The sequence below is a fragment of the Mus pahari genome, chromosome 17 (assembly GCF_900095145.1).
Source record: "Mus pahari chromosome 17, PAHARI_EIJ_v1.1, whole genome shotgun sequence".
In the NCBI taxonomy this organism is placed as follows: Eukaryota; Metazoa; Chordata; class Mammalia; order Rodentia; family Muridae; genus Mus; species Mus pahari.
The window spans coordinates 65861341-65884024 of record NC_034606.1 but is presented as its reverse complement, the minus strand read 5'-3'; the positions used below and the strand labels follow the sequence as shown (position 1 = coordinate 65884024).

The window sequence follows — 22684 nt, the reverse complement described above, 5'->3', positions numbered from 1 at the left end:
GAGAGAGAGAGAGAGCGCACAGGGCAGAACCTTCTTGACCTCCAGCCTGACTGAACCAGTTTGCTTGTGGCACAGGTTTAAGGCAGTGTCTTACCAAAAAAAAACCTCAGCAAGATGGGTGTGAGGGAGGGGAATGGCCGCTCACCAGAGTCACAGTCCATGCCTCTATCCAATGCTCCTGCTCTCCTCCCTTCCAAAAACAAAAGTGACAAATGCTCTTCACACCTCTGTCTTGCTGTGGTCCTGGGAGCAAGGCCAGCAGCCTCAGCATGCCACCATCCGGCTAGCACCGAATCCTCATGGGCATTCAGGAACGGCCCAGCCAGTTCTCACCTCTGTGACCACCCAGGGCTCCCAGGCTGGAAGGGAGAAGCTGGGGTGGGAGTGGGGGACATCCAGACTGAGTTTGGGGGGCATTCTTTGGGAATCAGAGAGAACACATGAAATGGAGGAAGGGAGGGGACCCCCCCCCCAAAAGGACGGGCAGGGTGAGGACGAAGCCAGGAAGTCTCCATCATCCTAGGATACACTCCCGTGAGAACTGAAGCTAGAACAGAAGTAGGCACACAGCCTTCTCGGTGCCTAGCTGTGATCCAGAGGTTGTGAGTGCCTGTAGAAATCGCAGGGAGGAGCCTTTCTGCCTTAGCAGGCCATGGTTAAAGATGACTTTAACTCCACCCACTGAAACAAGAGACTCTCCAAGGCTGGTGGGAGAGAGGAGGTGAGGGGGGCAGCCAAAGCTTGGGGAAAACCACAGGGCTCAGAGCCTTCTGTGTTCCCATGTTCAAGGCCTCCCTGACTCTGCCTGGAGAAAAAGCCCACTTTCAGTAGGGCTCTGGGCCCCAGGGCAGCAATGCCTAACCTGCAGGAGACACATCGCAGTGGTTAAAGATCTCAGTTCAGGGCTAGGGTCACAGCTCAATGGCAGAGTGCTCACCTAGCATGCACAAAGGCCCAGATTAGACCCCCAGTACTGCACAAGCCAGGAGCTGTGGCTCCACGCTTGAGTGGCAGAGGTAGGAGAACCAGCAATCGAAGGTCACCCTCACCTGTATAATGAGCTTCCAGGACCCAAAACAAACAGAACTCCAGGTGCCAGTCCTTCAGTGACCTCAGGCGATTCTCACAGCTCTGTGGGTTGGATGGCCCCCTCTGGAAACTGTGCTGATGGCAGTACCCACTCCACAGGGTGTTGCCTCAGAGAAGTTGGAACACGAAGCACTTGGAACCAGTCTGGTGCACAGTAGTTGGCAGCTCCTACACGTCAGCAGCTTCCTCCCTCCCGAGCTCATCCCCACCTTCTGCCCCCTGACAGCTCTTTCGGGCAGTACCGTCAACCTCAACTTCTAGCTAGGGAAACTGAGGCTCAAAGAATCTGCAAGTCTGGGTCAGGAGGATTAATACTAAAACACAAAGCAAGCCTACCTTGCTGAGGCCAGATGAGGTCAGACTTACCATGCAGGAGAGGCAGGTAGGACCCTGATGTCTCCCATGCCTCTATTTTTGGGCTCTCCCAGTCCTGCACCAGCCTATGACAGGCAGGCGTTCCACACCCCTGCTCCCCTCCCTCATTGGATGGAAGCCCTGCCCAGGTTAGGAAGCCGTCAATCTCTTGTCTCCACCTTCATCCTCTCCTTATCTCTGCATCTTCAACTCAACAGCCAAGAACTGGTGGTGGTTTTGCATGCTGAGTGGAGCCAGTGTTGGTGAACGTGTGCAGATGAGCTGCCCTGTGACGGGGAGCCCCACCTCGGGGTCCCCCAGCCTGTCCAGGCAACCCAGTGTGGCACCCGACGACCTACTCAGTACCCTCCTGCTCTTGCAGGTCCAAGCTCTGGAGCAACGCAACCAACTGCTGGAGACCCGATGGAGCTTCCTGCAGGGCCAGGGATCAGCCACCTTCGACCTCAGCCACCACTACGAGACATTCCAGGGCCGGCTGCAGGAGGAACTGCGTAAAGTGAGCCAGGAGCGGGGACAGCTGGAGGCCAACCTGTTGCAGGTGTTAGAGAAGGTGGAGGAGTTTCGAATCAGGTAGGTCTCACACTGGGAACCAGGGGTAAAGGCTGAGGGTAGGAACCAGGCTGGACTTTGGTGGGGTGCACCCAAGTGGAGAAAGAGGAAGTGTGGGGTAGAACACTGACCTTATCTAGATATAATTCTCGAGAACATCACATATATACATACTGCAGGAATGGGAAGAACCTATAGCACTGACCCTGATGATCTACCAAGTTTCAGCCACACCAGTTTACAGCTAAGCCCTTGGGTGCTGGCACAACACAGGCCTGGCTCCAGCAGTCTCTCCTGAGCCTGCATGCATGCCAACTCCTGTGTACTACCCTGGGACAGACATCTCGCCTCTAGCAAAGCAACATAAAGACCGTGCTCTGCAGCACACTTTGGATGTGATCTTGGAATCAAGAAAGAAGAAGGAACACTGAAGTGCAGGCAGGGGACAGATAGAACAGGGCTTATCTTCATAAAGCAGCAAGCCCCCTGTAGGGAATACTGCTAGCATCAAGGTAACTGGCAAATCAGAAAGATGATGGAAATATAGCCCCTACCCACACGATGCTCTGACAGCTACTGGGACAGAGGGACAGATAGAAAGATGGTGGGCAAGCACCACTCAGTAGTCACGGGTCCAGCCTAGGCATTGAAGTAGGAAGTATGTATCCTCACCCCAGACCCTAGCTTTGTAGCTTCAGGCAAGCATAGCCTACTAACCTCTGAGTGAGTGGACATGGTGACTGACACTAACCTCAGGTGCCATGAGCAAGAAGTTGAGAGTTCAGGTTGTGCCTGGCAGTGAGTTTCCCGTCCCCTAGAAGGTTGAAGTTGACCAAAGCTGGCTGAACAGAGCTGGCTAGCCTAGGAAGGCTCAGGACAGGTGACCCTCTGAGATCAAGTAGTGGGCAAGCCCTACAGGACAAGGCAGCTGAGGCTGAGCAGATAAACATCGCTTACCCTGAGCCTGTCCTCAGGTCTGGGTCTTCTTCTGAGGGGGGAGAGGATGGGGGTATAGGAGGTAGGCATGGGGAACCAAGCATAGCTGATCCCTGTCCTGCAGCGTGGTCCACACCCTACCAATCCGAGGTAGGGCCAGCATTCTAGGGGCAGCCAAGCAGAGCAGAGGGTAGGGCAGCTTGCCTAGAAACCCAGGCTCCTGAGCTGAAGCTCCATATAAGCCACCCCTCCCAGAGAGCCCTGCCCTCCCAAATCCTAGGAAACCCACATGGGCATCTGATCACTCAGAACTTCTCCACACTTGTTCACCAGGGGTGGCAGCCCATTTCACTGCTCTCTAATAGGTCTGAGCACCTCATAGGAGTCACAAGGCAGGAGCTACTAAACAAAATTGCCACCTTCGATGTCCATGACAAAGCACCGTGGCATCCCTGGGGACCTGCAGCTGAGTCCCTCTCAGGCACCACTGGTTGCTGTCACCTGGCTGCTGACCTGCTTCCTGTCTGCCTTGCTATTTAGGCTAAGGCTGATCTCCTCTAGTGAGGGGAAGGAGAGAATAAGTCTACAGGCTAGAGCTGAAGCTGTTGGTGTGGGGTGGAGCCAGAACAGGGAGGAGTTGTGCCTTGCCTCTGCAGGGTGATGAGCTCAGTCTTGCTTCCAGAAATAAACAAAGGGGGGGGGGGAATGTGACAGGCTAAAATGGGCCTGAGAACAGGTTCAGGAGCTGGTGATGGATTGGAGGTAGGACAGAAGATAGGCATCACCTGAGCCTCAGTGGGTGGAGACTTGCAGAGGTCCCCAAGGTCTGGCTAGTCTAACTCCTAGTTACTAAGAACAATGTAACAATGTAACACTGTAACACTGTAACAATGTAACAATGTAGAGGCCCAGCAAGAGGAAGCAAGGTGCCCAAGCTCACACAGCAGGAGCCTCAGGGACAGCACAGAGCTGCACAAGTTGATTGATGAGAAGTGTGTAGTTGAGGGACAGCTAGGGGCTGAATCTAGCTAAGCATCAGACGGCAGGCTGAGGCACACTCAGGCAGGTTGTACACCCTTTGAGGAAGGGGCTCTTCCAGCTCACACAAAAGCTGGGAATGAATAACAAGAGACTCAGGTTGACTAGGTACCAGCCCCAGCCTAGAACCCATGCTAAGCCCTAGACCTTCTGCTGGACCATTAGCCTAAGCCCGCCCCAGGCATTGGCCCTCTTGGGAGGCTCTCGAGATCCTAGGAAGGATACCTAAGCAGACTCCCTCTAGCCCCAACTCTCCTGCTGTCTTTCCCTACTTGGGGCAGGCCATTTGGCTGCCCTTAAAATGTGTGTGTGTGTGTGTGTGTGTGTGTGTGTGTGTGTGTGTGTGTGTGTGTGTGTGTTCACCAGATCTCCAGTGAGTATTGATGGGTCTACCTGAAACAGTCTAGAAGCTAAAACCCCTCATCCCCAGTGAAGGCCTGATTAATAGGATAGGCAGGTCCACAGTGCTCAGCCAGGACCAGGCACCTCCTAAACCTTCTCAGAGGACACAGCCACCAAGGAGGTGGCTCTAAGCCACTAAGAACAAGTAGGACAGTGACAGAGACAGGATGACATGGCCATCCAAAGGGGAAGCAGACAAGGAGGCTGCCCAGGGAATGGAAAGGGAAGAAGGGGCTGAGCAGGGACCTAGCACCCAGAGGTCCCACCAGATGCTTCCCCAAGGTTGGTGGGTTCTGTTACCTAGAGGAAATGTGGCTGCTAACCAGCTACCTGCATTTAGATGGCAGCAAGATGAGGGGCTCACTGGCTTCATCCCCAAGGTAGGGGAATTTTATAAGGGCTCCCAGAGCATGCCTCACTCAGACAATCCTAAGGGGTGATAACGATGCTCAGAGAGGTATCCCCACTCTCCCCAGGGCCACCAGAGGCTTGACTGTGGAAATACTAGAGGTCATAGCAGAGGTCCTAGCAGTGCTAGGTGACAGATCTGCAGCAAACACTGAGACCCCACATGTTCCTGGTTACAGACAAAGCACACACATAAGTGTTGTAACTAAGCTGTGCAGTTGCCCCTCAGGGGAGCTAGCACTTGAGCCCTCTGCTTAGCCTGCACTCCTCAGACACCTTTGTCACAGGACCCTGAGGTCCTCTCCAGCTGCAAGCTCTGAGGGTCACAGGAGAGGATGTTAGGGACCACCAGGGGAGGGAGCCCATGGTACCTGTTACACACGTATACACACCTGTAGCCAGCACACCTATAATCAGAACTTCTGGGCATTTTGTTCTCCCTGATGCTTGACCCCTGCCCAGCCCCACCATGACCCTCAGAGACCTTCACAGATTCCTGGAAGACAGGGTAAGGCCAAATGCAGCCCATTCCCCAGTTTAGAGACCTTGGTGCCCTGTGAACACTGCCATCCTTAGGTCCACTCCCCTTCAGAAAACATGTGGGTCTAGTCAGCTGCCAGGGTCACTGTGACACTGCCCTACTGGGAGGTCAGAGGCTGGGCAGCAGGCACCTGTAATTAGAACCCTGAGTCAGGCATTCCTGGAAAGGAGAGAAGAAACTAACCCACATCCGTGTACATCCACTGGGGCTGTCCCTGAGGGCGAGGATAGGACATCTGAGGCTGGCAGATGCCATCCACCTGATGGGGCCAAGACTACTGTCTTACCTAGAGGAGGGAAAAGTGAGGGACAAAAAGGTCCTGTCCCCACCCAACAATATCCTTTTTATAAACCCAGGGTGAGCCTGACACAGGAGGGAAGCTACATGGAAGAGGGTTGACAGAAAGGACAGGCTACAGCAGGCAGGCTCTGTCAGCCTACAGAAAGAGAGAGAGGGAGAGAGAGAGAGAGAGACAGACAGACAGACAGACAGACAGACAGACAGACAGACAGACAGACAGACACACAGACACACAGACACACAGACACACAGACAGACACACAGACAGACAGACACACAGACAGACAGAGACACAGACAGACAGACAGACAGACAGACAGACAGACAGACAGACAGACACAGACAGAGATGGGCAGAGAGACAGAGACAGAGTTGGGGGGAGCCTTAGACACAGGAAGTAAGGAAGGCTGGGAGAAATTAGCTGCCACTACACACACTGGAGATCTCTCTGCCTGTATCCCTTTGGAGGTCACAAAATAAGACGGTGTCCCACTCTCTAGTGAACCCAAGGAGCAAAAATAGGCTTCAGGGAAGAGGTGGACCTGGGGAAGAGAGTGAGAGACCAAATAGGAACAGCATACCTTGTGAGTTAGTGGGAGACCAAAACAGGAACAATATACCTTGCAGGTTAAGGGTTCTGTTTGCAGTCAAGACAGTTAAGTCTAAGTCCTTGTTTGTCCTGTGTTAAGGTTTCTATTTGTAATTGAGAATAAGCTCCTGTTTCTTAGATCTCATGTAAACTCCTTGGGACTCCATTCACACAATGTGTATCCCTGTCCTTCCCTTTTACTGCCTCTTTCGATCAATTGTAACAACTGACTCTCCCCTGTGAACATCTTATCTCTCGTACAAAAGGGACTTCAAGATGCCAGCAGGGGCTGCTCTTAAATTCTGACTTAGGGTGAGACAGACATCTGGCCAGTCCTGGGTGCACCCCAAAATGCAGCTTGCTTTTAATGGATAATCATGGATTTGGTCTTTTCCCCCAAAGATTCTTAGGTTTAACGAGAGGAATGAGCTAGATGCTGGTAGAGGACTGACCACACGCATAACCTACCTGCACTTGTGATTCTGGGGGTGGGTAGAGAAAGGAGCCACCATGAAAGGGGTACACAGCCAAGAAGGCTTCTCAGAGGACTGTGCAGTAGAGTCTGTCCACCAAAGAAAGACCCAAGTTCTCTTGTTTGATTTTGTTTTGTTTTGTTTTGTTTTGTTTGTCCTAACAAGGCATCACTATGTGGCCCTGAATAGCCTAGAACTTGCAATCCAGGTGGCCTCAAGCTTGTTGAATCCTGTCTCTGTCTCTCATGTGCTAGAATTATGAATATATGCCTCTGCATCCGAAATGGCCTCCTTCTCTAATCATCACAAAGCACGAAGGTCTAACAGAAACCTGGACTCTCAAGGAAAGTTAACCAAACCCCAAGTTCTACAACATTGCTAAAGAACATCTTTCCCCACAGGTATGAGGACGAGATCTCCAAGCGCACAGACCTGGAGTTTACCTTTGTTCAGCTGAAGAAGGTAACACTCTGTGCCCAGGGTCCTCCATCATGACCCTCCCTCCAGCATGACCCTCCTCCCTCCAGCATGACCCTCCCTCCAGCATGACCCTCAATTCCAGCATGGCCCCCCATCATGACCCCCCTGCCCTTATCACCAGCATCATCCACTTACCTTGATACCTAAGCAAAGCCCTCGGGCACATGGGCTGAGGGACCAAGAGACAGAAAGGCCCAGCAGCAGGCTTTCTCCAGGCTCAGAGGCAGACTTCCTCTGGATATCCTCCCCCTCCCCTGACTCCCACCCAGCTCCCTCCCTGAGTCTTGGCTTTCTTAGTCTCCACTCTCACCTCCACTCCCAACTCCAGGACCTGGATGCCGAGTGTCTCCGAAGAACTGAACTGGAAACTAAACTGAAGGGCCTGCAGGGCTTCCTAGAGCTGATGAGAACAGTCTATGAGCAGGTGAGAGAACACAAGGGGAGGTCGTGTTTAACGGTCACTATTTCCAGCCAATGACATCCCAGCTTCCCAAGTGCTCTCCGGGTATCAGTGGTCCTTACATTTCCCTTTGCCACACAGTCTACTTAGGCTGAGCTCCCTTTGGACCCTGTAGTCCAGTCCACAGCTCTTCTGGCTCTGATGAACAGAGAGCTTCACCCTCTCCCGCTCTTGGCTAAGACGGGAAGACTCATGGTGGGATTCAGCACAATTTTTAATTTTTGAAATTATATGGTAAATGAAGACAGAGGAGCTCCTAGAACATAGCCCCATCTATCTCCCAGGTCCTCAGCTGAGCCTGGGGAACTCAAGGACTTGATTCTTCAGGAACACTATACCTTCCTTGGTATCCTACCATATTCTCTCTCTCTCTCTCTCTCTCTCTCTCTCTCTCTCTCTCTCTCTCTCTCTCTCACCCATCTCATGGCTAAGGAGTACAGACGTGATCTTTGACAAACATCTACAGTATAATAAGTAGAGAGAGCCATTGCTGGGGTTGACAGGCTCCAAAGCCAAATGCTGCCAGCAGCTGGTGCCATAGCAAAGAAGCCAAGGTTGGACCAAGGTCAGTGACAAAGTCACAGTGCAAGCAGAGTTCTTCCATTGGCCCCACAGGCTTCTGAGCACTGCTTCCCAGCCTGGTAGGAGAGACTGGGCCTTTCTTCCATCAGGCTAAGCATCCCAGGACCCCTGTGGAACTCACAGCCATCTGTGGCTGTGGAGTGGACCATGACGGAGAGAACTCCCACCCTCAGGAGCGGTAAGGCGGCCAGCTCCCGGCTGGCCACACCAGCAGCCCTGGAAGGCATATTGCCCACCACAGCCCTCTAGCCCAGGCCACAGCCTTACGGGTTAATCGTTCTGCCCAAGCTCCCTTAGGCTTGGTGTGGGCCAGGCAGGCATCCGGGGCCAATGCTTCAGATTCTGTCGTCCACTATGCTCCCAGATGCCTGGCAAACTCAGAGCTCTAAGGCAAAGCGGAGGGCCTGCAGCTGAGACCCAGGCAGAAGGAGGCTGGCCATAACCAAACACTGCCAGAGATATGCCTAAAGAGACTTTTTGGCTCCCTTGTCAGTAGCCAGGCCTGTGAACTTTATTTGGATGGAGCCACAGCTCTTGGGCTCTGTTTTGACTCCTCTTTTTTAGAGTTTCTATAACTCTGACCAAGCCATTGTCACCTCTCTGTGCTTCAGTTTCCACATTTCTAAGTTGAGGAGAACAACAGAAGAGATGCCATGACCAAGGAAATGCTTATAGAAGAGAGTGTTTAACTAGGGCTGTACTTACAGGAAGTTAGTCCATTATCATGATGGCTTCCAACAAGGCCACGCCTACTCCAACTAGGCCACGCCTGCTCCAACTAGGCCACGCCTCCTACTCCTTCTCAGATAGTCCCATTCCCTGACAACTAAACAGTCAAATATATGAGCCTGTGGGGGCCACTCTTATTCAAACCTCCATAGCATCCTTGACCATCAGATGCCAGAGTCCTACACATACCCAAATCACCTGGTGTTCGAGTCTCCCACATAAAGTGGCACGTTGTTTACATGCGACCTGGGTACCTTTTCCCCTGTATTGTAGAGACACTTACACTACCAAAGACAATGTAAAGAGTAGTTCTCACCCATCTTGTTTGAGGAACCAATGGCCAGGGAGCCAGCCTGCACACATCAGTGGAGGGGCAATTTTACCCCATCTGTGTTTGGCTGGATCCTCTGAGAAGCAGGTGGCCGCAGAAGCCAGCTATACACGGTTGCTTCTACTTTTGTGAGTTCCGAGGTGGCCAGTGAGCTGGGCCCCGGGATGTGGGCTTTATGATCCACTCTGTTGAGAAGCAGCCTAGTGACCTTTGCCCAAGAGATGCCAGTGAGCCCCTAAGCCCAGGTTGAAATGAAATCCAAGACATGCAGGTGTTTTCTAGAACCCGTGTTTTAGAACAGGACATTGGGTGAGGCTGTAACTTTTTGGTAGGTGCTTCCCTAGCACTAGGAGACCCCAGGACTCAACCACCTCTAGTCCTGCCCTCTCCAAAGAGGGAGACAGAATTATTTTAATAACATATTTCCCTTAATGTGCTATTATAGTATCCAAATATCCAATATATCCAAAATATGAGTATTTTGACTCATAATCAATATAAGTATTAGTGGACTGTTTTACTTTTCTTTCTCCTATTAAACGTTCAGAGTCAGACATAATCTGAACCCTGAGGGAAGACAGGCAGGAGGGTCGAGAGTTCAAGGCCCCAGCCTCTATACAATGAATTCTGAGCCACAGGGTTGCATGAGGCCTGTCTCAAAAACAAAAAGAAACAAAATATACACTCGAAAAAGTGTGAAGTGAAAAGTGAAGCACACTTTCCACTCTCAGGAGCTCATCTCAGTCAGATGAGTCACATCCTACGTGCTCCACGGCCACTGATAATGACTGGCTCCCTTCCTGGACAGAGCAGGCCTGAGCAAACAGAGGTAGGGGCCACAGCTCCCTCTCATGACAGGAAAACACAGTGGGTTATGGGTAGCTCTCGGAGGCCTGGACACTTGAGTTTCAACTTTGGGTCCGATCAGAAAAGACCTATATCCTATCGGTTTCCCAAAAATGTGGGGAGCCTTCCTCTCTCCCCAGCACCAGGGAGCACACAGCTGAGTGGCTACTAGGCCATTCCCAGACAGCTGGGTAGAACCCACTTGTCAGCTCTGCAGTGTACATCAAACCTGCAGTCAGTCTCCTGGGAGGCTGCAGAGGTCCTAGCACCCTCTAAATGGCTTTGGCAGGGAGACAGGTTCAGAACAAGCTGCTCTGCCCTGCAATCTAGATCCCAGCCTTATTACCCATGCCAATCACAGCAACGGTGGCATTAGATACTATGTATTGATCACTTAGTATCATCTGGGTACCTTGCCAAGTGTTCTCCAGACTAACTCACAGTTAATGCTCCTGAAAACTCTGTGGATCTGGATAATGACGGAGTGAGTACATTTTTAGAGCAGCAGATTTAAAACCTGGCTCAGTAACTATGAGAGCTGGCTAGAGCAGGTTGCTTTAATCTCTCTCTCTCTCTCTCTCTCTCTCTCTCTCTCTCTCTCTCTCTCTCTCCCCATCTGTAAAATAGGAAGCACAATACTATTGCACTGTGCTGTTGGGAGTGTGTGTTCATGTGTGCATGCATGCACATTTGTGCTTGTATGAGTACATGCATGTGTGCCTGCGTACATGTGTGTGCATGCATATATGCATATGTGAGTATGTGCATGCATGCATGTGTGTGTGCGTGTGTGGGTATGTGCCTGTGTGTGTACATGTGTGAGTGTGTATGTGGGTTTGTGCATGTGTGAGAATATGCATGTGTGTATGTGTGTCTGTGTGCATGTGTGTGTGTGCATCTGTAGGTATGTGCTTGCAGCGGCCAGATGAGAACCTCTGGTGTCAGTTCTCCCCCTTCACCCTGACCGAGACCAGTGTTTTTGTTATTCAAAACAGAGCATGATGCTCTAGGTGGCCCTCAGTCTTCCAGGGATACTCTTGTCTCTGCCTCCCATCTCAAAAGTTTTAGGAGCAGGAGGATTACAGACACACACTAAGGTGCCCAGCTTTACATGCGTTCTGAGGACTCAAACTCAGGTCTTAGCCTTGCCCAGCACTTAGTCACCTCCCAGCCCAGACATGATTTCTTAACAGATCCTAAAGCACTTAGAATAATGTCTTCCATGAAGTAAATATTTTAAAAAGCATTAACTGCTTTTAGTTCTGTCTGGCACCCATTTTACAGATGGGAAATGGAGGTCTGGGGGCATTTAAAAACTTGATCAGTGTCACCTAATGAATCCGAGGTGGTCGAATTTAGAATACAGTGCCTCTGAGAGCCGTTTTACCAAGCAACACTCGGTTTCCCTGGGAAAGCCACTGTCTCCTGGGTGGCCCCGGGGGGGGGGGGCAACACTGTGAGACAGACATAGACACAGCAGCCTCCTCCAACTCCAGCTCCCTAGAGAAACTCTAAACTATACTGTGGCGCAATTCTTGCCAACTTGGGGTGTCAGGGGCCCACCCCAAGGTGGCACCTCACCACACAAGTAAGCATTGTTATACCCTCCTTCCCGGAGGGACATCGTGTCTGGACAGGCACACAGCTGTTCAAAACATCACTTCCTGCTTCTGTTTATCTCACTCTGCCTCGCCTGCTTCTTTCCAGAAAGGTCTGAGGTGGTGCCATCAGTGTCAGCCATCCCTCAGCCCCAACAGGGAAGACCTGCCCTTTGTAGCATCTCCTGGGCAGGCCCTGGACTTTTGTGGGCCAGATGCCAAGTCAGGCCTGAGATGAAGGGTATGGGGCTATATCCATGATCCTCACTCACTGGTTTCCACTGTGCGCCCACCCACCAGGGGATTCCCAGAACTACAGCTCTAAAACTGTCCTAGCAGGTGCCCATTTGCAGGGAGCCATGATGGGACTGTGGTGACTGTCACCCTGATTCCAGTCAGTGCCATCAGCTTGCCTTTACCCAGAGATTTATATTCCATTCATCCGAAGATCAATCAAAGATTCCCCACAGCTCCTAGTCCCCAGGCTGGGGTCCTGAGCTTCCTTTCCAGGAGTTGCTGATAGTCAAGGCTAAGGCTGCAAACAAGCAAATGGGAAAGGCACCATCCATTGCCCAGAGAGCCCATCTGACCCCACCTTCTCTCTGAATCTAGACTCTAGAACACAGACCACCTATAAGAAGTCTCAGCCCCTGCCAGGGGCAGAAACTAGAGGTACCACCGCAAGCTCTCTAGGCATAATGATGAACAGGGGGAGGGGGCCCCAAAAGGGACTAAAGTCAAGGTATATAGCCATGTGTGAACCAGCCAAATCAGGACCTAAACGGGCCTCCAGAACCAACTGCTAGCTATCCTAGGAACCTGGGGAGAGACTAACACATGTGTCACATGCACTTCAATAAGAAAACTGTAAAGAAGAAAAAATGAAATGGGCAACTGAAGACTTCTAGCGATACCTACCAACTTCTGTTCACCCTTCCTGTTCGGATCCTGCCTGGGAATGAGGTTTGTCAGCAACCAGAAGCACCGGCTGGAAAGTCGTGACTGAAACAAGGTCAGGGATCTGTGAATGCCAGAAGAGGCAGAAGTCCAGGCCGTACACCCACAGACTGAGCCGCAGCCACACACAGCCACCTCTGCTGGCTCCCTGCCTGCTCCCTATGGCCAGCAGAGTCACCTGTCTGTGGAGAGTGCTGGCAGCCATGCTGCAATGACACACAGTCTGCTCCTCCTCCCAGCCTGAGGCCCCCAAGCCCTGGGTAGTGATTTGGCACCTCCAGAGGAAGCAGCCCAGCCTAGAGAGACCCCTGCTCCCACACGTCTCACTATTTAGTCCTGAGGTTTCCCGTGGGAAAGCTGGCCTGGCACTAGAGATAAATTAACATGCTTAGCTCCTCTGTGCTAAGCTATGCTAACACAGAACACGGGAGATCAGCGGCACTCCACTCCCTGCAGTTGCCTCCACCTCCCCACATGATCAAGGAAGGATAAACTCTGGGCACTTGTGTTGAGCACACTGTTGGCCCTGGAGCGCGGCCTGGGGGAGGGAGTCATTACTTCCAGCTGGTTCTGGGGCCTGTTGGTTCTCATAGCAGAGGAGCCTCTGAGCCCAGAGCATTTTGTACCCTCCGTCCCCACCCTGCCTAGCATCTTCCTCCACCCTCCCGGGTCCAACGTCTATCCAGTAATCTTACATGTGCCATCAACAAATGTGGGGGCCCACAGCTGAAGACAACCCTGCCAGGCTCCTTGGGGTTCCCTACCCAATGAGGAAGCAGGGGAGCCTGCCCCCTCACCTCAACACCAGCCAGGAACATGGGCCTTTCCCACCAGCCTGGGGGAGGGGTCCCAGCCTGAGTATGAAAAATCAGAGCCACCCCTGTCCCTTGCCCTCACTCAGAGGGAGAACATGGGGGGAGGCAGAGAGGGCAGTAAGAGCCACCTGACTCCCTGGAAAGTCACAGATGGTAGCATAGTCTCCACCTCCTGGGGGGACAAAGGGACTGTGTGTCCTCTGCAGCAGCCCTGAGCTTCCCCCACCCCCACCCCGTTCTGTGCTGCCCAGGAGCTGAAAGACCTTACAGCCCAAGTGAAGGACGTGTCGGTGACCGTGGGCCTGGACAGCCGCTGCCACATCGACCTGAGCGGCATCGTGGAGGAAGTGAAGGCCCAGTATGACGCCATCGCTGCTCGAAGCCTGGAGGAGGCTGAAGCATACTCACGGAGCCAGGTTGGGGACTAACCGTGCAGGGAGGGACAAGAAGGACTAGACTAGAGGTGGCTGAGGCCTTGTGGCTCTGGGCCCTGAGATTCTCTGAGGAGTAGCAGGGAGCATACGCAGGGAGTGTTGCAGCATCCAGTCCACAGGCAGCATAGAAAATGTGAGAAGCAGTTCCTGCAGGGTTCCGGGGTTCCGGGGCTCCAGGGATTCCGGGGCTCCAGGGCTCCAGAGCTCCAGGGGCCGTGGGAGGGGAAGCTGCATGGGGCCTTCCTGGAGTCACAGTGTGGCCAGGTATGGGCAGCCGGAAGAACGACACCATGAAAACACGGGGCTGGAGCGGGAGGGGGAACAGACTGCAGAGATGAGGCCGTGAGGGATGCTGAGGGGGCTACAGCAGGCCACCCTTACCATCCCTCCTCCACACCCTTTCAGCTTGAGGAGCGAGCTGCCCGCTCGGCCGAGTTTGGAAACAGCCTCCAAAGCAGCCGCTGCGAGATTGCAGACCTCAACGTGCGCATCCAGAAGCTGCGGTCTCAGATCGTCTCCGTCAAGAGCCATGTGAGAAAACCTCTGAAGGGCCAGTGGGGACTTTGGGGTCAGGAGACACTGGTTACACACAAGACCTGGCCAAATGGCCCCGAGTAGGTCTATGTATGCCTCTGGTCTCAGTTTCCTAACCTGCCGAATGGAAAGGAACGTAGAGCCACCCTCTGTAAAGTGCCCAGACCTACTGGGACATCAGAAAGCACTCCCCTACCTCCATGCACAACCCAGGCCCTCATCCCTGCCCAAGCCCAGTCAATCATACAGAAGAAAGAGACCTAAGTCTCAGGTGCTGGTCTAGACTCCTTGTGGTAGCTTGTGAAACGCCCCAGGTCTAAGCGAGCTCCCTGAAGGTTCATCACACCTAGAAATGGTGTTGCTTAGCTACACACTGGGTCAGAGGCAACCTCAGGCCTGGCCGACTCACTGCTCCTTTCCTTTGGCCTCCTGGCTGCAGTGCCTAAAACTGGAGGAGAACATCAAGGTGGCTGAGGAGCAAGGAGAACTGGCCTTCCAGGACGCCAAGGACAAGATGGCCCAGCTGGAAAATGCCCTGCAGAAGGCCAAGCAGGACATGGCGCGGCAGTTGCGAGAATACCAGGATCTCATGAACACCAAGCTGGCTCTGGACATAGAGATCGCCACCTACCACAAGCTGATGGAAGGAGAAGAAAGCCGGTGAGGAAAGGGGAGAGGGGCGGGGCGGGGGCGGGGCGATGGGGCGAGGGCAGTGTGAAGGCGGGGTGAGGGGAGAGGGCGGGGCGAGGGGAGAGAGGGGGGGGGGGCAAGGGCGGGGCTGAAAGCCTACCATCTGACAGGCCTGTGATCCAACTTCACTCAGTCACTTACTGGAATTGAAACCTAGTTCTGTATGGCCTGTTTGCCTAGCTGGAAAATGGGCTAATGATAAGCATGGCTCACCTGTGATGGGAAAGCCATAGGAATCTGACCAGAGAGATGGCTCAGGGCTAAGCGTCACAACCAGAGTTTTACCCCTGGAATCCAAGTGGTAGAAGGAGAGAACTAATTACCACTAGTCTGACCTTCACGTGCACTCTGTCACACACACACACACACACACACACACACACACTGGTTTTTAAAAGTTCAAGGTGGATATCCTTTTTAAAAAGTACTCAGGCCGGGCGTGGTGGCGCACACCTTTAATCCCAGCACTTGGGAGGCAGAGGCAGGCGGATTTCTGAGTTCGAGGCCAGCCTGGTCTACAGAGTGAGTTCCAGGACAGCCAGGGCTACACAGAGAAACCCTGTCTCAAAAAAACAAAACAAAACAAAACAAAATACTCAGCCATGTTCACTGTGTATGCTTGGCAAAGAAGGGACTGTGGCCCCTAGAGCTGACCCTGGGCAAGGGGAGACAGAGTGCAAGCATCCTGGTTTCTCTGAAGTCCATGTTTGGGTCTCAAACACCAAGATTCTCCTCCCCTCTTCCCTTAACACTATCAAGTAAGTGTCTGAGGAACCAAGAGCAGGATACCTGCGGTTCCTCAGTCCCTAGCTTCTAGGGACTCCGGAGACAAGGAAAAGAGGCTAGCAAGACTGGACAGGACAACCACAGGCCTGGGAGCGACAGCCAAGAATTGCCCTGCACTTAGCAGACTCCAGCCCCCCATCCTAATGGGGTTAAAATCCCAGATTCCCTTCACACCCCACCATATCTCCCTCCTGCAGGATGGACCTGCCTTCTGCCACCGTGGTCAGTGCCGTGAAATCCGGATGCAGAACCAGTAAGTCTACCCGCCCAGAGACCCGAGACAGGGATACGTCGGGTGTGGGGGGCCAGGGCCCCAAAGGCATCACGTAAGCTGCTTCAAATCCTCCAGCCCTTCTTTCCACACCCTCTTTGTCCCCTGCAGCTGCCTCCAAGTCTGACCTCACCAAGACCTCCTCCCGGAAGAAGAAGAACCGCAGAGGCCCAGTGATCAAGGTCACTGAGATGTCAGAGAAGTACCTCTCCCAGGAGTCAGAGGTCTCCGAGTAAGACAGCAACCCCAGGAAGAGCCTCAAGTCACTTCCACTGTTCCACTAAGCTGAACTCCAGAATGTGGCCTGGAGCCTCCAGGTTGGGAGGAAGACACACTGAACAGGGAGAAGTGGGTTCCAGCTGAGACTGGGTTCCTCTGGATGGTCAGAGAGAACCGGCAGCTCTGTTCCTCATCCGTGTCTCATTTGCCACCTCCAGTCTCCTGGCCACAGCTTGTCCTGGCGGGCAAAGGGGAGCTTGGGGCCTGCCACCTCTCCCTTCCTCTGAAGATCCTCTTCCCACGTAGCTCTGACAAGGTGCTTGACTTCTGCCCACTGCTTGCCCTGACTTCTGCCTCAGCCTTGCCCTGCCTCCGCCTCTAAACCGAGGCTGGCATCCTCACCCACTAGCCAGAACATAGACTGGGCTGAAGGACACACTTGGATTTTGTCCCATATATGGTATTCCTGGGCCTGGGGGCTGAGGATTCCTAGACCCCTGCCTTTAGGCTTCCTAGACCCCTGACAGTATTGGGGGACGAAAGGCTTGATGTGTTAGACAAAAGCCTGAGCCCCAGAGTGTCCCAGATGCCTTAGTCCCTTCCAGGGACTAAGATGTCATACCTGACTTCGAAGCTATTCTGGCCAAGGCCACTACCCTAGGAGCAGAAGATAAGAGATAAGGGTCTGACACCAGGCCTTGCCTTCCCTCCCTGCTAATCTGGGTTGTGCCACCATCCTGAAATCTGGGCTCTGGCTCCAGCCGGGGTCTCTCCAACCTCAACATTTGTCTTTGACACAGCAGGCACTAGAGCCCTAGAGCCTGCCAGAAATGCCCACCTCCCCCAGATCTCACTCCCTAGGGCCTCTTTTCTATCCCCTAAGACAGTCCATTCAGTGGGCCAGTTCTCCCCACCCCCACCCCTCCCTTCCTCTAAGCTTATTCCCCCTGCCTCTGGTGGGCCATGAAGAAGGCTGAGCCTGGGAAGATCTGGAAGTTTCTTAGGCATAAATTTGGTCCAGGAAGTCCCAACAAGGGCCTTCAAAGGACTCAACCGAAGGGAGCCACTCTACATCCACCAAGGGTGTCTGTGTGATCCAGCCCTGGCTCCTGCCTCTGGGGTTTGTGGAGCACAGCGGTACCAGGCTTCCGATGCCACCAGCCTCCTTCTGCCTTGCTTTATTCCCCATGTCCTGGCTCCTGCCTCACCTCCTCTCCTAGCCCACCTCCCATCCCTGCATCTCATTCTCCCAGACCTCCTCAAGGCCCCTGGCCCTCCAGGCCTGCAGGGAGTGCTGATAGGCTGCCAGCTCCTCCAGGCCAAAGGAACCCAGCAACATACTTAACCCTCGAGTCCCCGGAGCGGGTGCTCACTGCTGCTTTCTCTCGGGCTGTTTATCCGTTTCCAAGGGAGCAAACCTCCGTGGGACATGAAATATAGAACATATATATTATTTTTTCATAACTTATGTGGCTTTTAACTTATTGCTTCCCTTCCTGTTTCTGCATGATACGTGCTGAGTAGACTATCAGAATTTTAGAGAACTCATTACAGCCACCTGCTTGACTGGCTGTCTCGGGCAAGGGGTGAATAAAGTAGAGATTCATCCACAGATAATGTTGCTGCGCACTCATTTCTGTTTGTCAGTTGCTGGCTGGCTTTGTTTTGTTTTGTGTGTGTTGGAAACAGGATCTTAGGTAACCCAGGCTGGCCTCAAACTCATATAGCCAAGGATGCCCTTCCCTTGATTCTTCTGCTTTGGTCTCCCAAAGAGCTGTAATTGCAGGTATACACCACCATATCTTGCTTGAGTATCTAATCTCATCTTCCCCCTCGGGGTGGTCTGGTTACATACATCTCACCCAGGTTGACCTCAGGGATTTCAAACTCTCTGGTTACAAGGGAAGGGATTTCGAACTCTCTGGTTACAAGGGACTGTCCTATCCACAGACTGAGCTGTAACTTCAGACCCATGGGGCTTAGATGCAGGAGGTCCCCAACCCTTTCTTGCTACCAGGAGCCTATTATAATGAGGATCCATATTCATGGTACCATGTCCCGGGACTATATGGGCCACCTCAGAAGACACAAATGGGGGTTCCCCAGCTGGTGGTAGGGTTCCGTCTTCTGTATTTCTGCCCAACCACAGGGTGGCCCAACCCAGAGTACAATTGGAAGGGGCAGGCCTAATCCTGCCAAGTCAAATTTCAGATCAAAAAATAAGGATCAAGGGCCAACCCCAAGAGCCAGTGACATGGCTTGGGGCGCAAACAGACTAGTGGACAAGCTTCATGACCTGAATTCAAGTTCCTGGACCTATACGGTCCTGGTAGGAGAGAGCTAACTCCTGCAACGCATGCGCATACCAAATAAAAAATAAATAAGTAAGTGCACATATCAGATAGATTTATAGATAGATGATTGATAGATAGATTATAGATACATACATATATACATATATATACTAGATAGTAGATAGATAGATACATGATAGATAGAAGATAGAAAGATAGATGATAGATACATGATAGATAAATAGATGATAGATAGATGATAGATAGACAAACGGATAGATACATGATTGATAGATAGATAGATACATGATAGATAGATACATGATAGATAGATAGATAGATAGATGATAGATAGATAGATAGATAGATAGATAGATAGATAGATAGATAGATGATAGATAAATAGATGATAGATAAATAGGTTATAGATAGATGATAGATAGATAGATAGATAGATAGATAGATAGATAGATAGATAGATAGATAGATGATAGACGATAGACAGACTTATAGATGTTCTAAATAACCCTCTCTAAACCCTATCCTAGGAGGCCAAGAGTGCAGTTCCCTCTCTTTCCCACAGTCAGATTCTCAGGTAAGATGGCAACTCAAAATAACTAACCTAGACTTCTCTGCGAAGTACAGAAGTGGCTCCTTTGGTGGATCAGGGAAAGGTCAAGAACTAGCACACTATAGCCCATCTGCTCCCTAGCTCACAAGACCTTGGACAAACTGAACCTCAACTTGTCTGTCAGTGTCAGTGGGCACATAGCTCTCCTCACTACTTCACAGTGTCTGGGGATCTGATGACAGGGCTGTGTTCATGCCTATCAGGAAAGCCACATAATCTTCTGCTGCCACACTCTTCCCTGTGACAGTTCAGCCAATGGGAAAGGCCTTTACTGACATCACTACTGTTGATACGGTAGATATGAAGAGTTATAGACAACTGACTAAGCCTGAGGTTCAAAGCCAGGCTAGGAGACCACATCGTGACACACAGGGGGTACAGCACAGCCAGGCCATGGGTGCAACTCTATCCCCTCCACTCAGGACCTTGACAGATAGGATCTGCTCCCAGGACTCAGGGCAGATAAACAGAGCCGCTCCCCATCCTCTCCAGAGAGCCAAGCGGTTCTTTGTTTTCTATTTTACTCATCTTTGAATACCTGTTTGAATTTCCAAACATGAATATGAGTTTCGTGCTCCAAGGTTCCGTGACGTATTTATCCTCTTACTTTCTCTAAATTATTTTTATCAGCGTGGACTGAACACTAATTTTCAGCCATCTTTTTAAATATAACTTTGTTTGAGGACCATTCACTTCCTGATCCATACCATTCAGGCTATTCCCTGGCATCTTTATTATTGCAGAGTTAAAACAATGTTACTGTTTGACTCATGAGTTCTTTAGAAATCTATGACGCACACCAGAGCCATTCATTTTAAGCATTTTTTAAAAGATTTATTTATTTTATGTATGTGAGTGCACTCTAGCTGTCTGCAGACACACCAGAAGTGGGCATCGGATCCCATTGCAGATGGTTGTGAGTCACCATGTGGTTGCTGGGAATTGAACTCGGGACCTTTGGAAGGGCTCTTAACCGCTGTCTCCAGCCCTACAAGTATTTTTTAAACACAAATTTAGTGGTACGAGGCCTTTTCCAGATGTACACAGGAGCATGTTAAATTCCCCCAGCCTTTGTCCCTGGAACTATCGCTCCTGGAACCTGGACTAACAGGTCAGAAGTGGCTACCTTGCTCTCTTCATCCTGGATGACTCTAAGCATCATGAAGGCAGAAGCTTTGCCCCACTCTGTCTCCAGGGTCTTCAAACCCTAGCGGCGTAACTCTTGCCATGAGTTGCCATGTCACAGAATTACACGCAGACTGCCGCACAGATGAAACCAACCAGCCAGCCAGCCCATACTTGGACGATGAGGCTAAAACCAGCAGAAACCTTGATAAGGGCAAGGATGGACATCTAACTTCTCCACAGTCTGGCTCTGCCTGTGCCTCGTGCAGGCTGAGCCTATAGCCACCTCTGCAGATTTAATGCTACGGAGCACCCAGAGGCAGGTTTACACTCATTCTGCTATGGCCTTACAGAGACATACTCTAGGAGGTTGGTGTGCAGAGGTGGCATGGAGTGGGGTGGAGACTTCCGGACAATGCAGCTGTCCCTAGTCATCCACTGATCCCCGAGCAGCCCTTAACGCGCCCATTTTACTCAATGACACGAGTTTGGGTAAGTCATCCTTTGAGCTGTGGTTCCATCCCAGTCTGGGAGCAGGTAATAGTTTTTTGTGTTTTTTGTTTTTGTTTTTCTCACTCCCTCTGAAGACACCACAGTCCGAAGACCTCGCAGGAGCTGCGCTGCACGCAAGGCAACAGACAGGAACCTAGCATGGCTGTCCTCTGAGAGGGCAAACAAGCAGCTGAAAGAGTCAGATGCAGACACTTACACCCAGCCCATGGACAATCACCCCCGGGATTGAGTTAGGGAAAGGCTGGAAGAAGCTGAGGAGAGCAACCCCATAGGAAGACCAGCAGTCTCAAGTGCACGTTGAGACTCTTAAGCCCCGGAGCTAAAACAGTACCTTATATATAAAAGGGTATAGTTGGTGCGGATGGAAGGGTGGACTAAGTCACAAAGGGTGGGTGGAGCTGGACAGGCACCACAAGTTGAGTCCTCGGCTCAGAGCCCGTGCTTTACGCGTGGGAATCGATACCCCTATAAGCTCCAAAAGAGGTGTCTGCCTGAGCCCTCGTGCAGCGCCCAGACAAGCCCTGCAGTCTGGTTTAGTGAGACTGCCCTCCCTCACCCCACTTCTCCTGGCAAGTTCAAATCTAAGGGAAACACACATAAAAAGAAGCATGTCCTTAAGTTTGGGGAGCCCTGTCCCTGCTGAAGGAGACACGCCCACACACAGAAACAGATAGAGTCAAACCAGAGATGCCTGGACTGACACCCCACCGAGTTGGAGGCTGTAACGCAGTGCGGAAGTCTATCCCAGGGGTTCCCGGAAGAGGAGGAGCCAAGTCAAAGGTCAGCCCAGACTGCCCAGCGCCCGGCAGGGTTCCTGGAGATGAACAAGAAAAGCTACGAGCTTCTGGAATGTGTGGAGGTCCCTGAAATGCTCACCAGGACACAGCCCAAGGGTACAGACTGCAGCCTGGTGTCTACCGGGAGTCTAGCATGCTGCTGGCATGAGGACGAGGGTCTTCGTCTTCAAGGACTGGATCCCGGAGCAGACGCCAGGATCCACGCATGTCCCTTACTCTGCCCCCATTGTGCCAGGTTCTCTCTATCATGGTTGCTTGTGGGGCCTCAGGCTAGTCGTGTTGTAATGACACTGAAGGTGAAGTCTCTGGCCCAGGCCCAGGGGCGGGGGGCTGGGGGGAGCTAAAAATCCCCCTATCCTCCATCCGGGATGTTTGTTGGGGTCTTTGGCTAGTCTAGGAATATAATAGGAATCGTGCTGACACACCAGAATGACAGGGGCCATCCCGGGGGGCTTATGAGTCCCTCAAAGACCTATGGGAGCAGGGAGCAAGGGGAATATGCGGCTGATTGGTAAGCTGCTTATTTTGACCCATTGCCACTGCAGTGCCCAGTTACAGGCTATATAGCAGGAAAGAGTCTTTCACAAAATCCCTTCCCAAATGCCATGCATCAATATCTAATCTTCTTAAGCTTGAAACATCCCGTGTGTCAGGTATGGTGTCTTCAGCATATCAGTTGGCACCTTGAGCTTTCAGTTATCTGAGTTCACAGGATGACACACCCCTCCCAAGGGGACTGCACCCATAGTAACCGAGATGAGCGTGTCCTGGCACTGGATGAGGTCGGTGGGGGGGGGGGAGTTGGGGCATTCCCTGAGAGCTGAACTACACTTGTATAGTTTAATTTGTTGAAAAAAAAAATTTGAAAATTGAGACAAGGGGGCTGGAGCGA

The 22684-nt window shown here is 51.9% G+C and overlaps 1 protein-coding gene across 1 annotated transcript in view; it reads left to right on the top strand.

Moving 5' to 3' along the window:
- Krt80 (keratin 80) overlaps positions 1-18049 on the top strand; it is a 22084-nt gene extending 4035 nt beyond the window's left edge. Inside the window, exons 2-9 of the mRNA XM_021217231.2 lie at positions 1826-2034; positions 7102-7162; positions 7509-7604; positions 13750-13914; positions 14338-14463; positions 14906-15126; positions 16140-16195; positions 16325-18049. Coding sequence (XP_021072890.1) covers positions 1826-2034; positions 7102-7162; positions 7509-7604; positions 13750-13914; positions 14338-14463; positions 14906-15126; positions 16140-16195; positions 16325-16449 — 1059 coding nt within the window. The 3' untranslated portion in view covers positions 16450-18049. The remainder of the gene's footprint in view (positions 1-1825; positions 2035-7101; positions 7163-7508; positions 7605-13749; positions 13915-14337; positions 14464-14905; positions 15127-16139; positions 16196-16324) is intronic.
- Positions 18050-22684: the final 4635 nt, after the last annotated feature.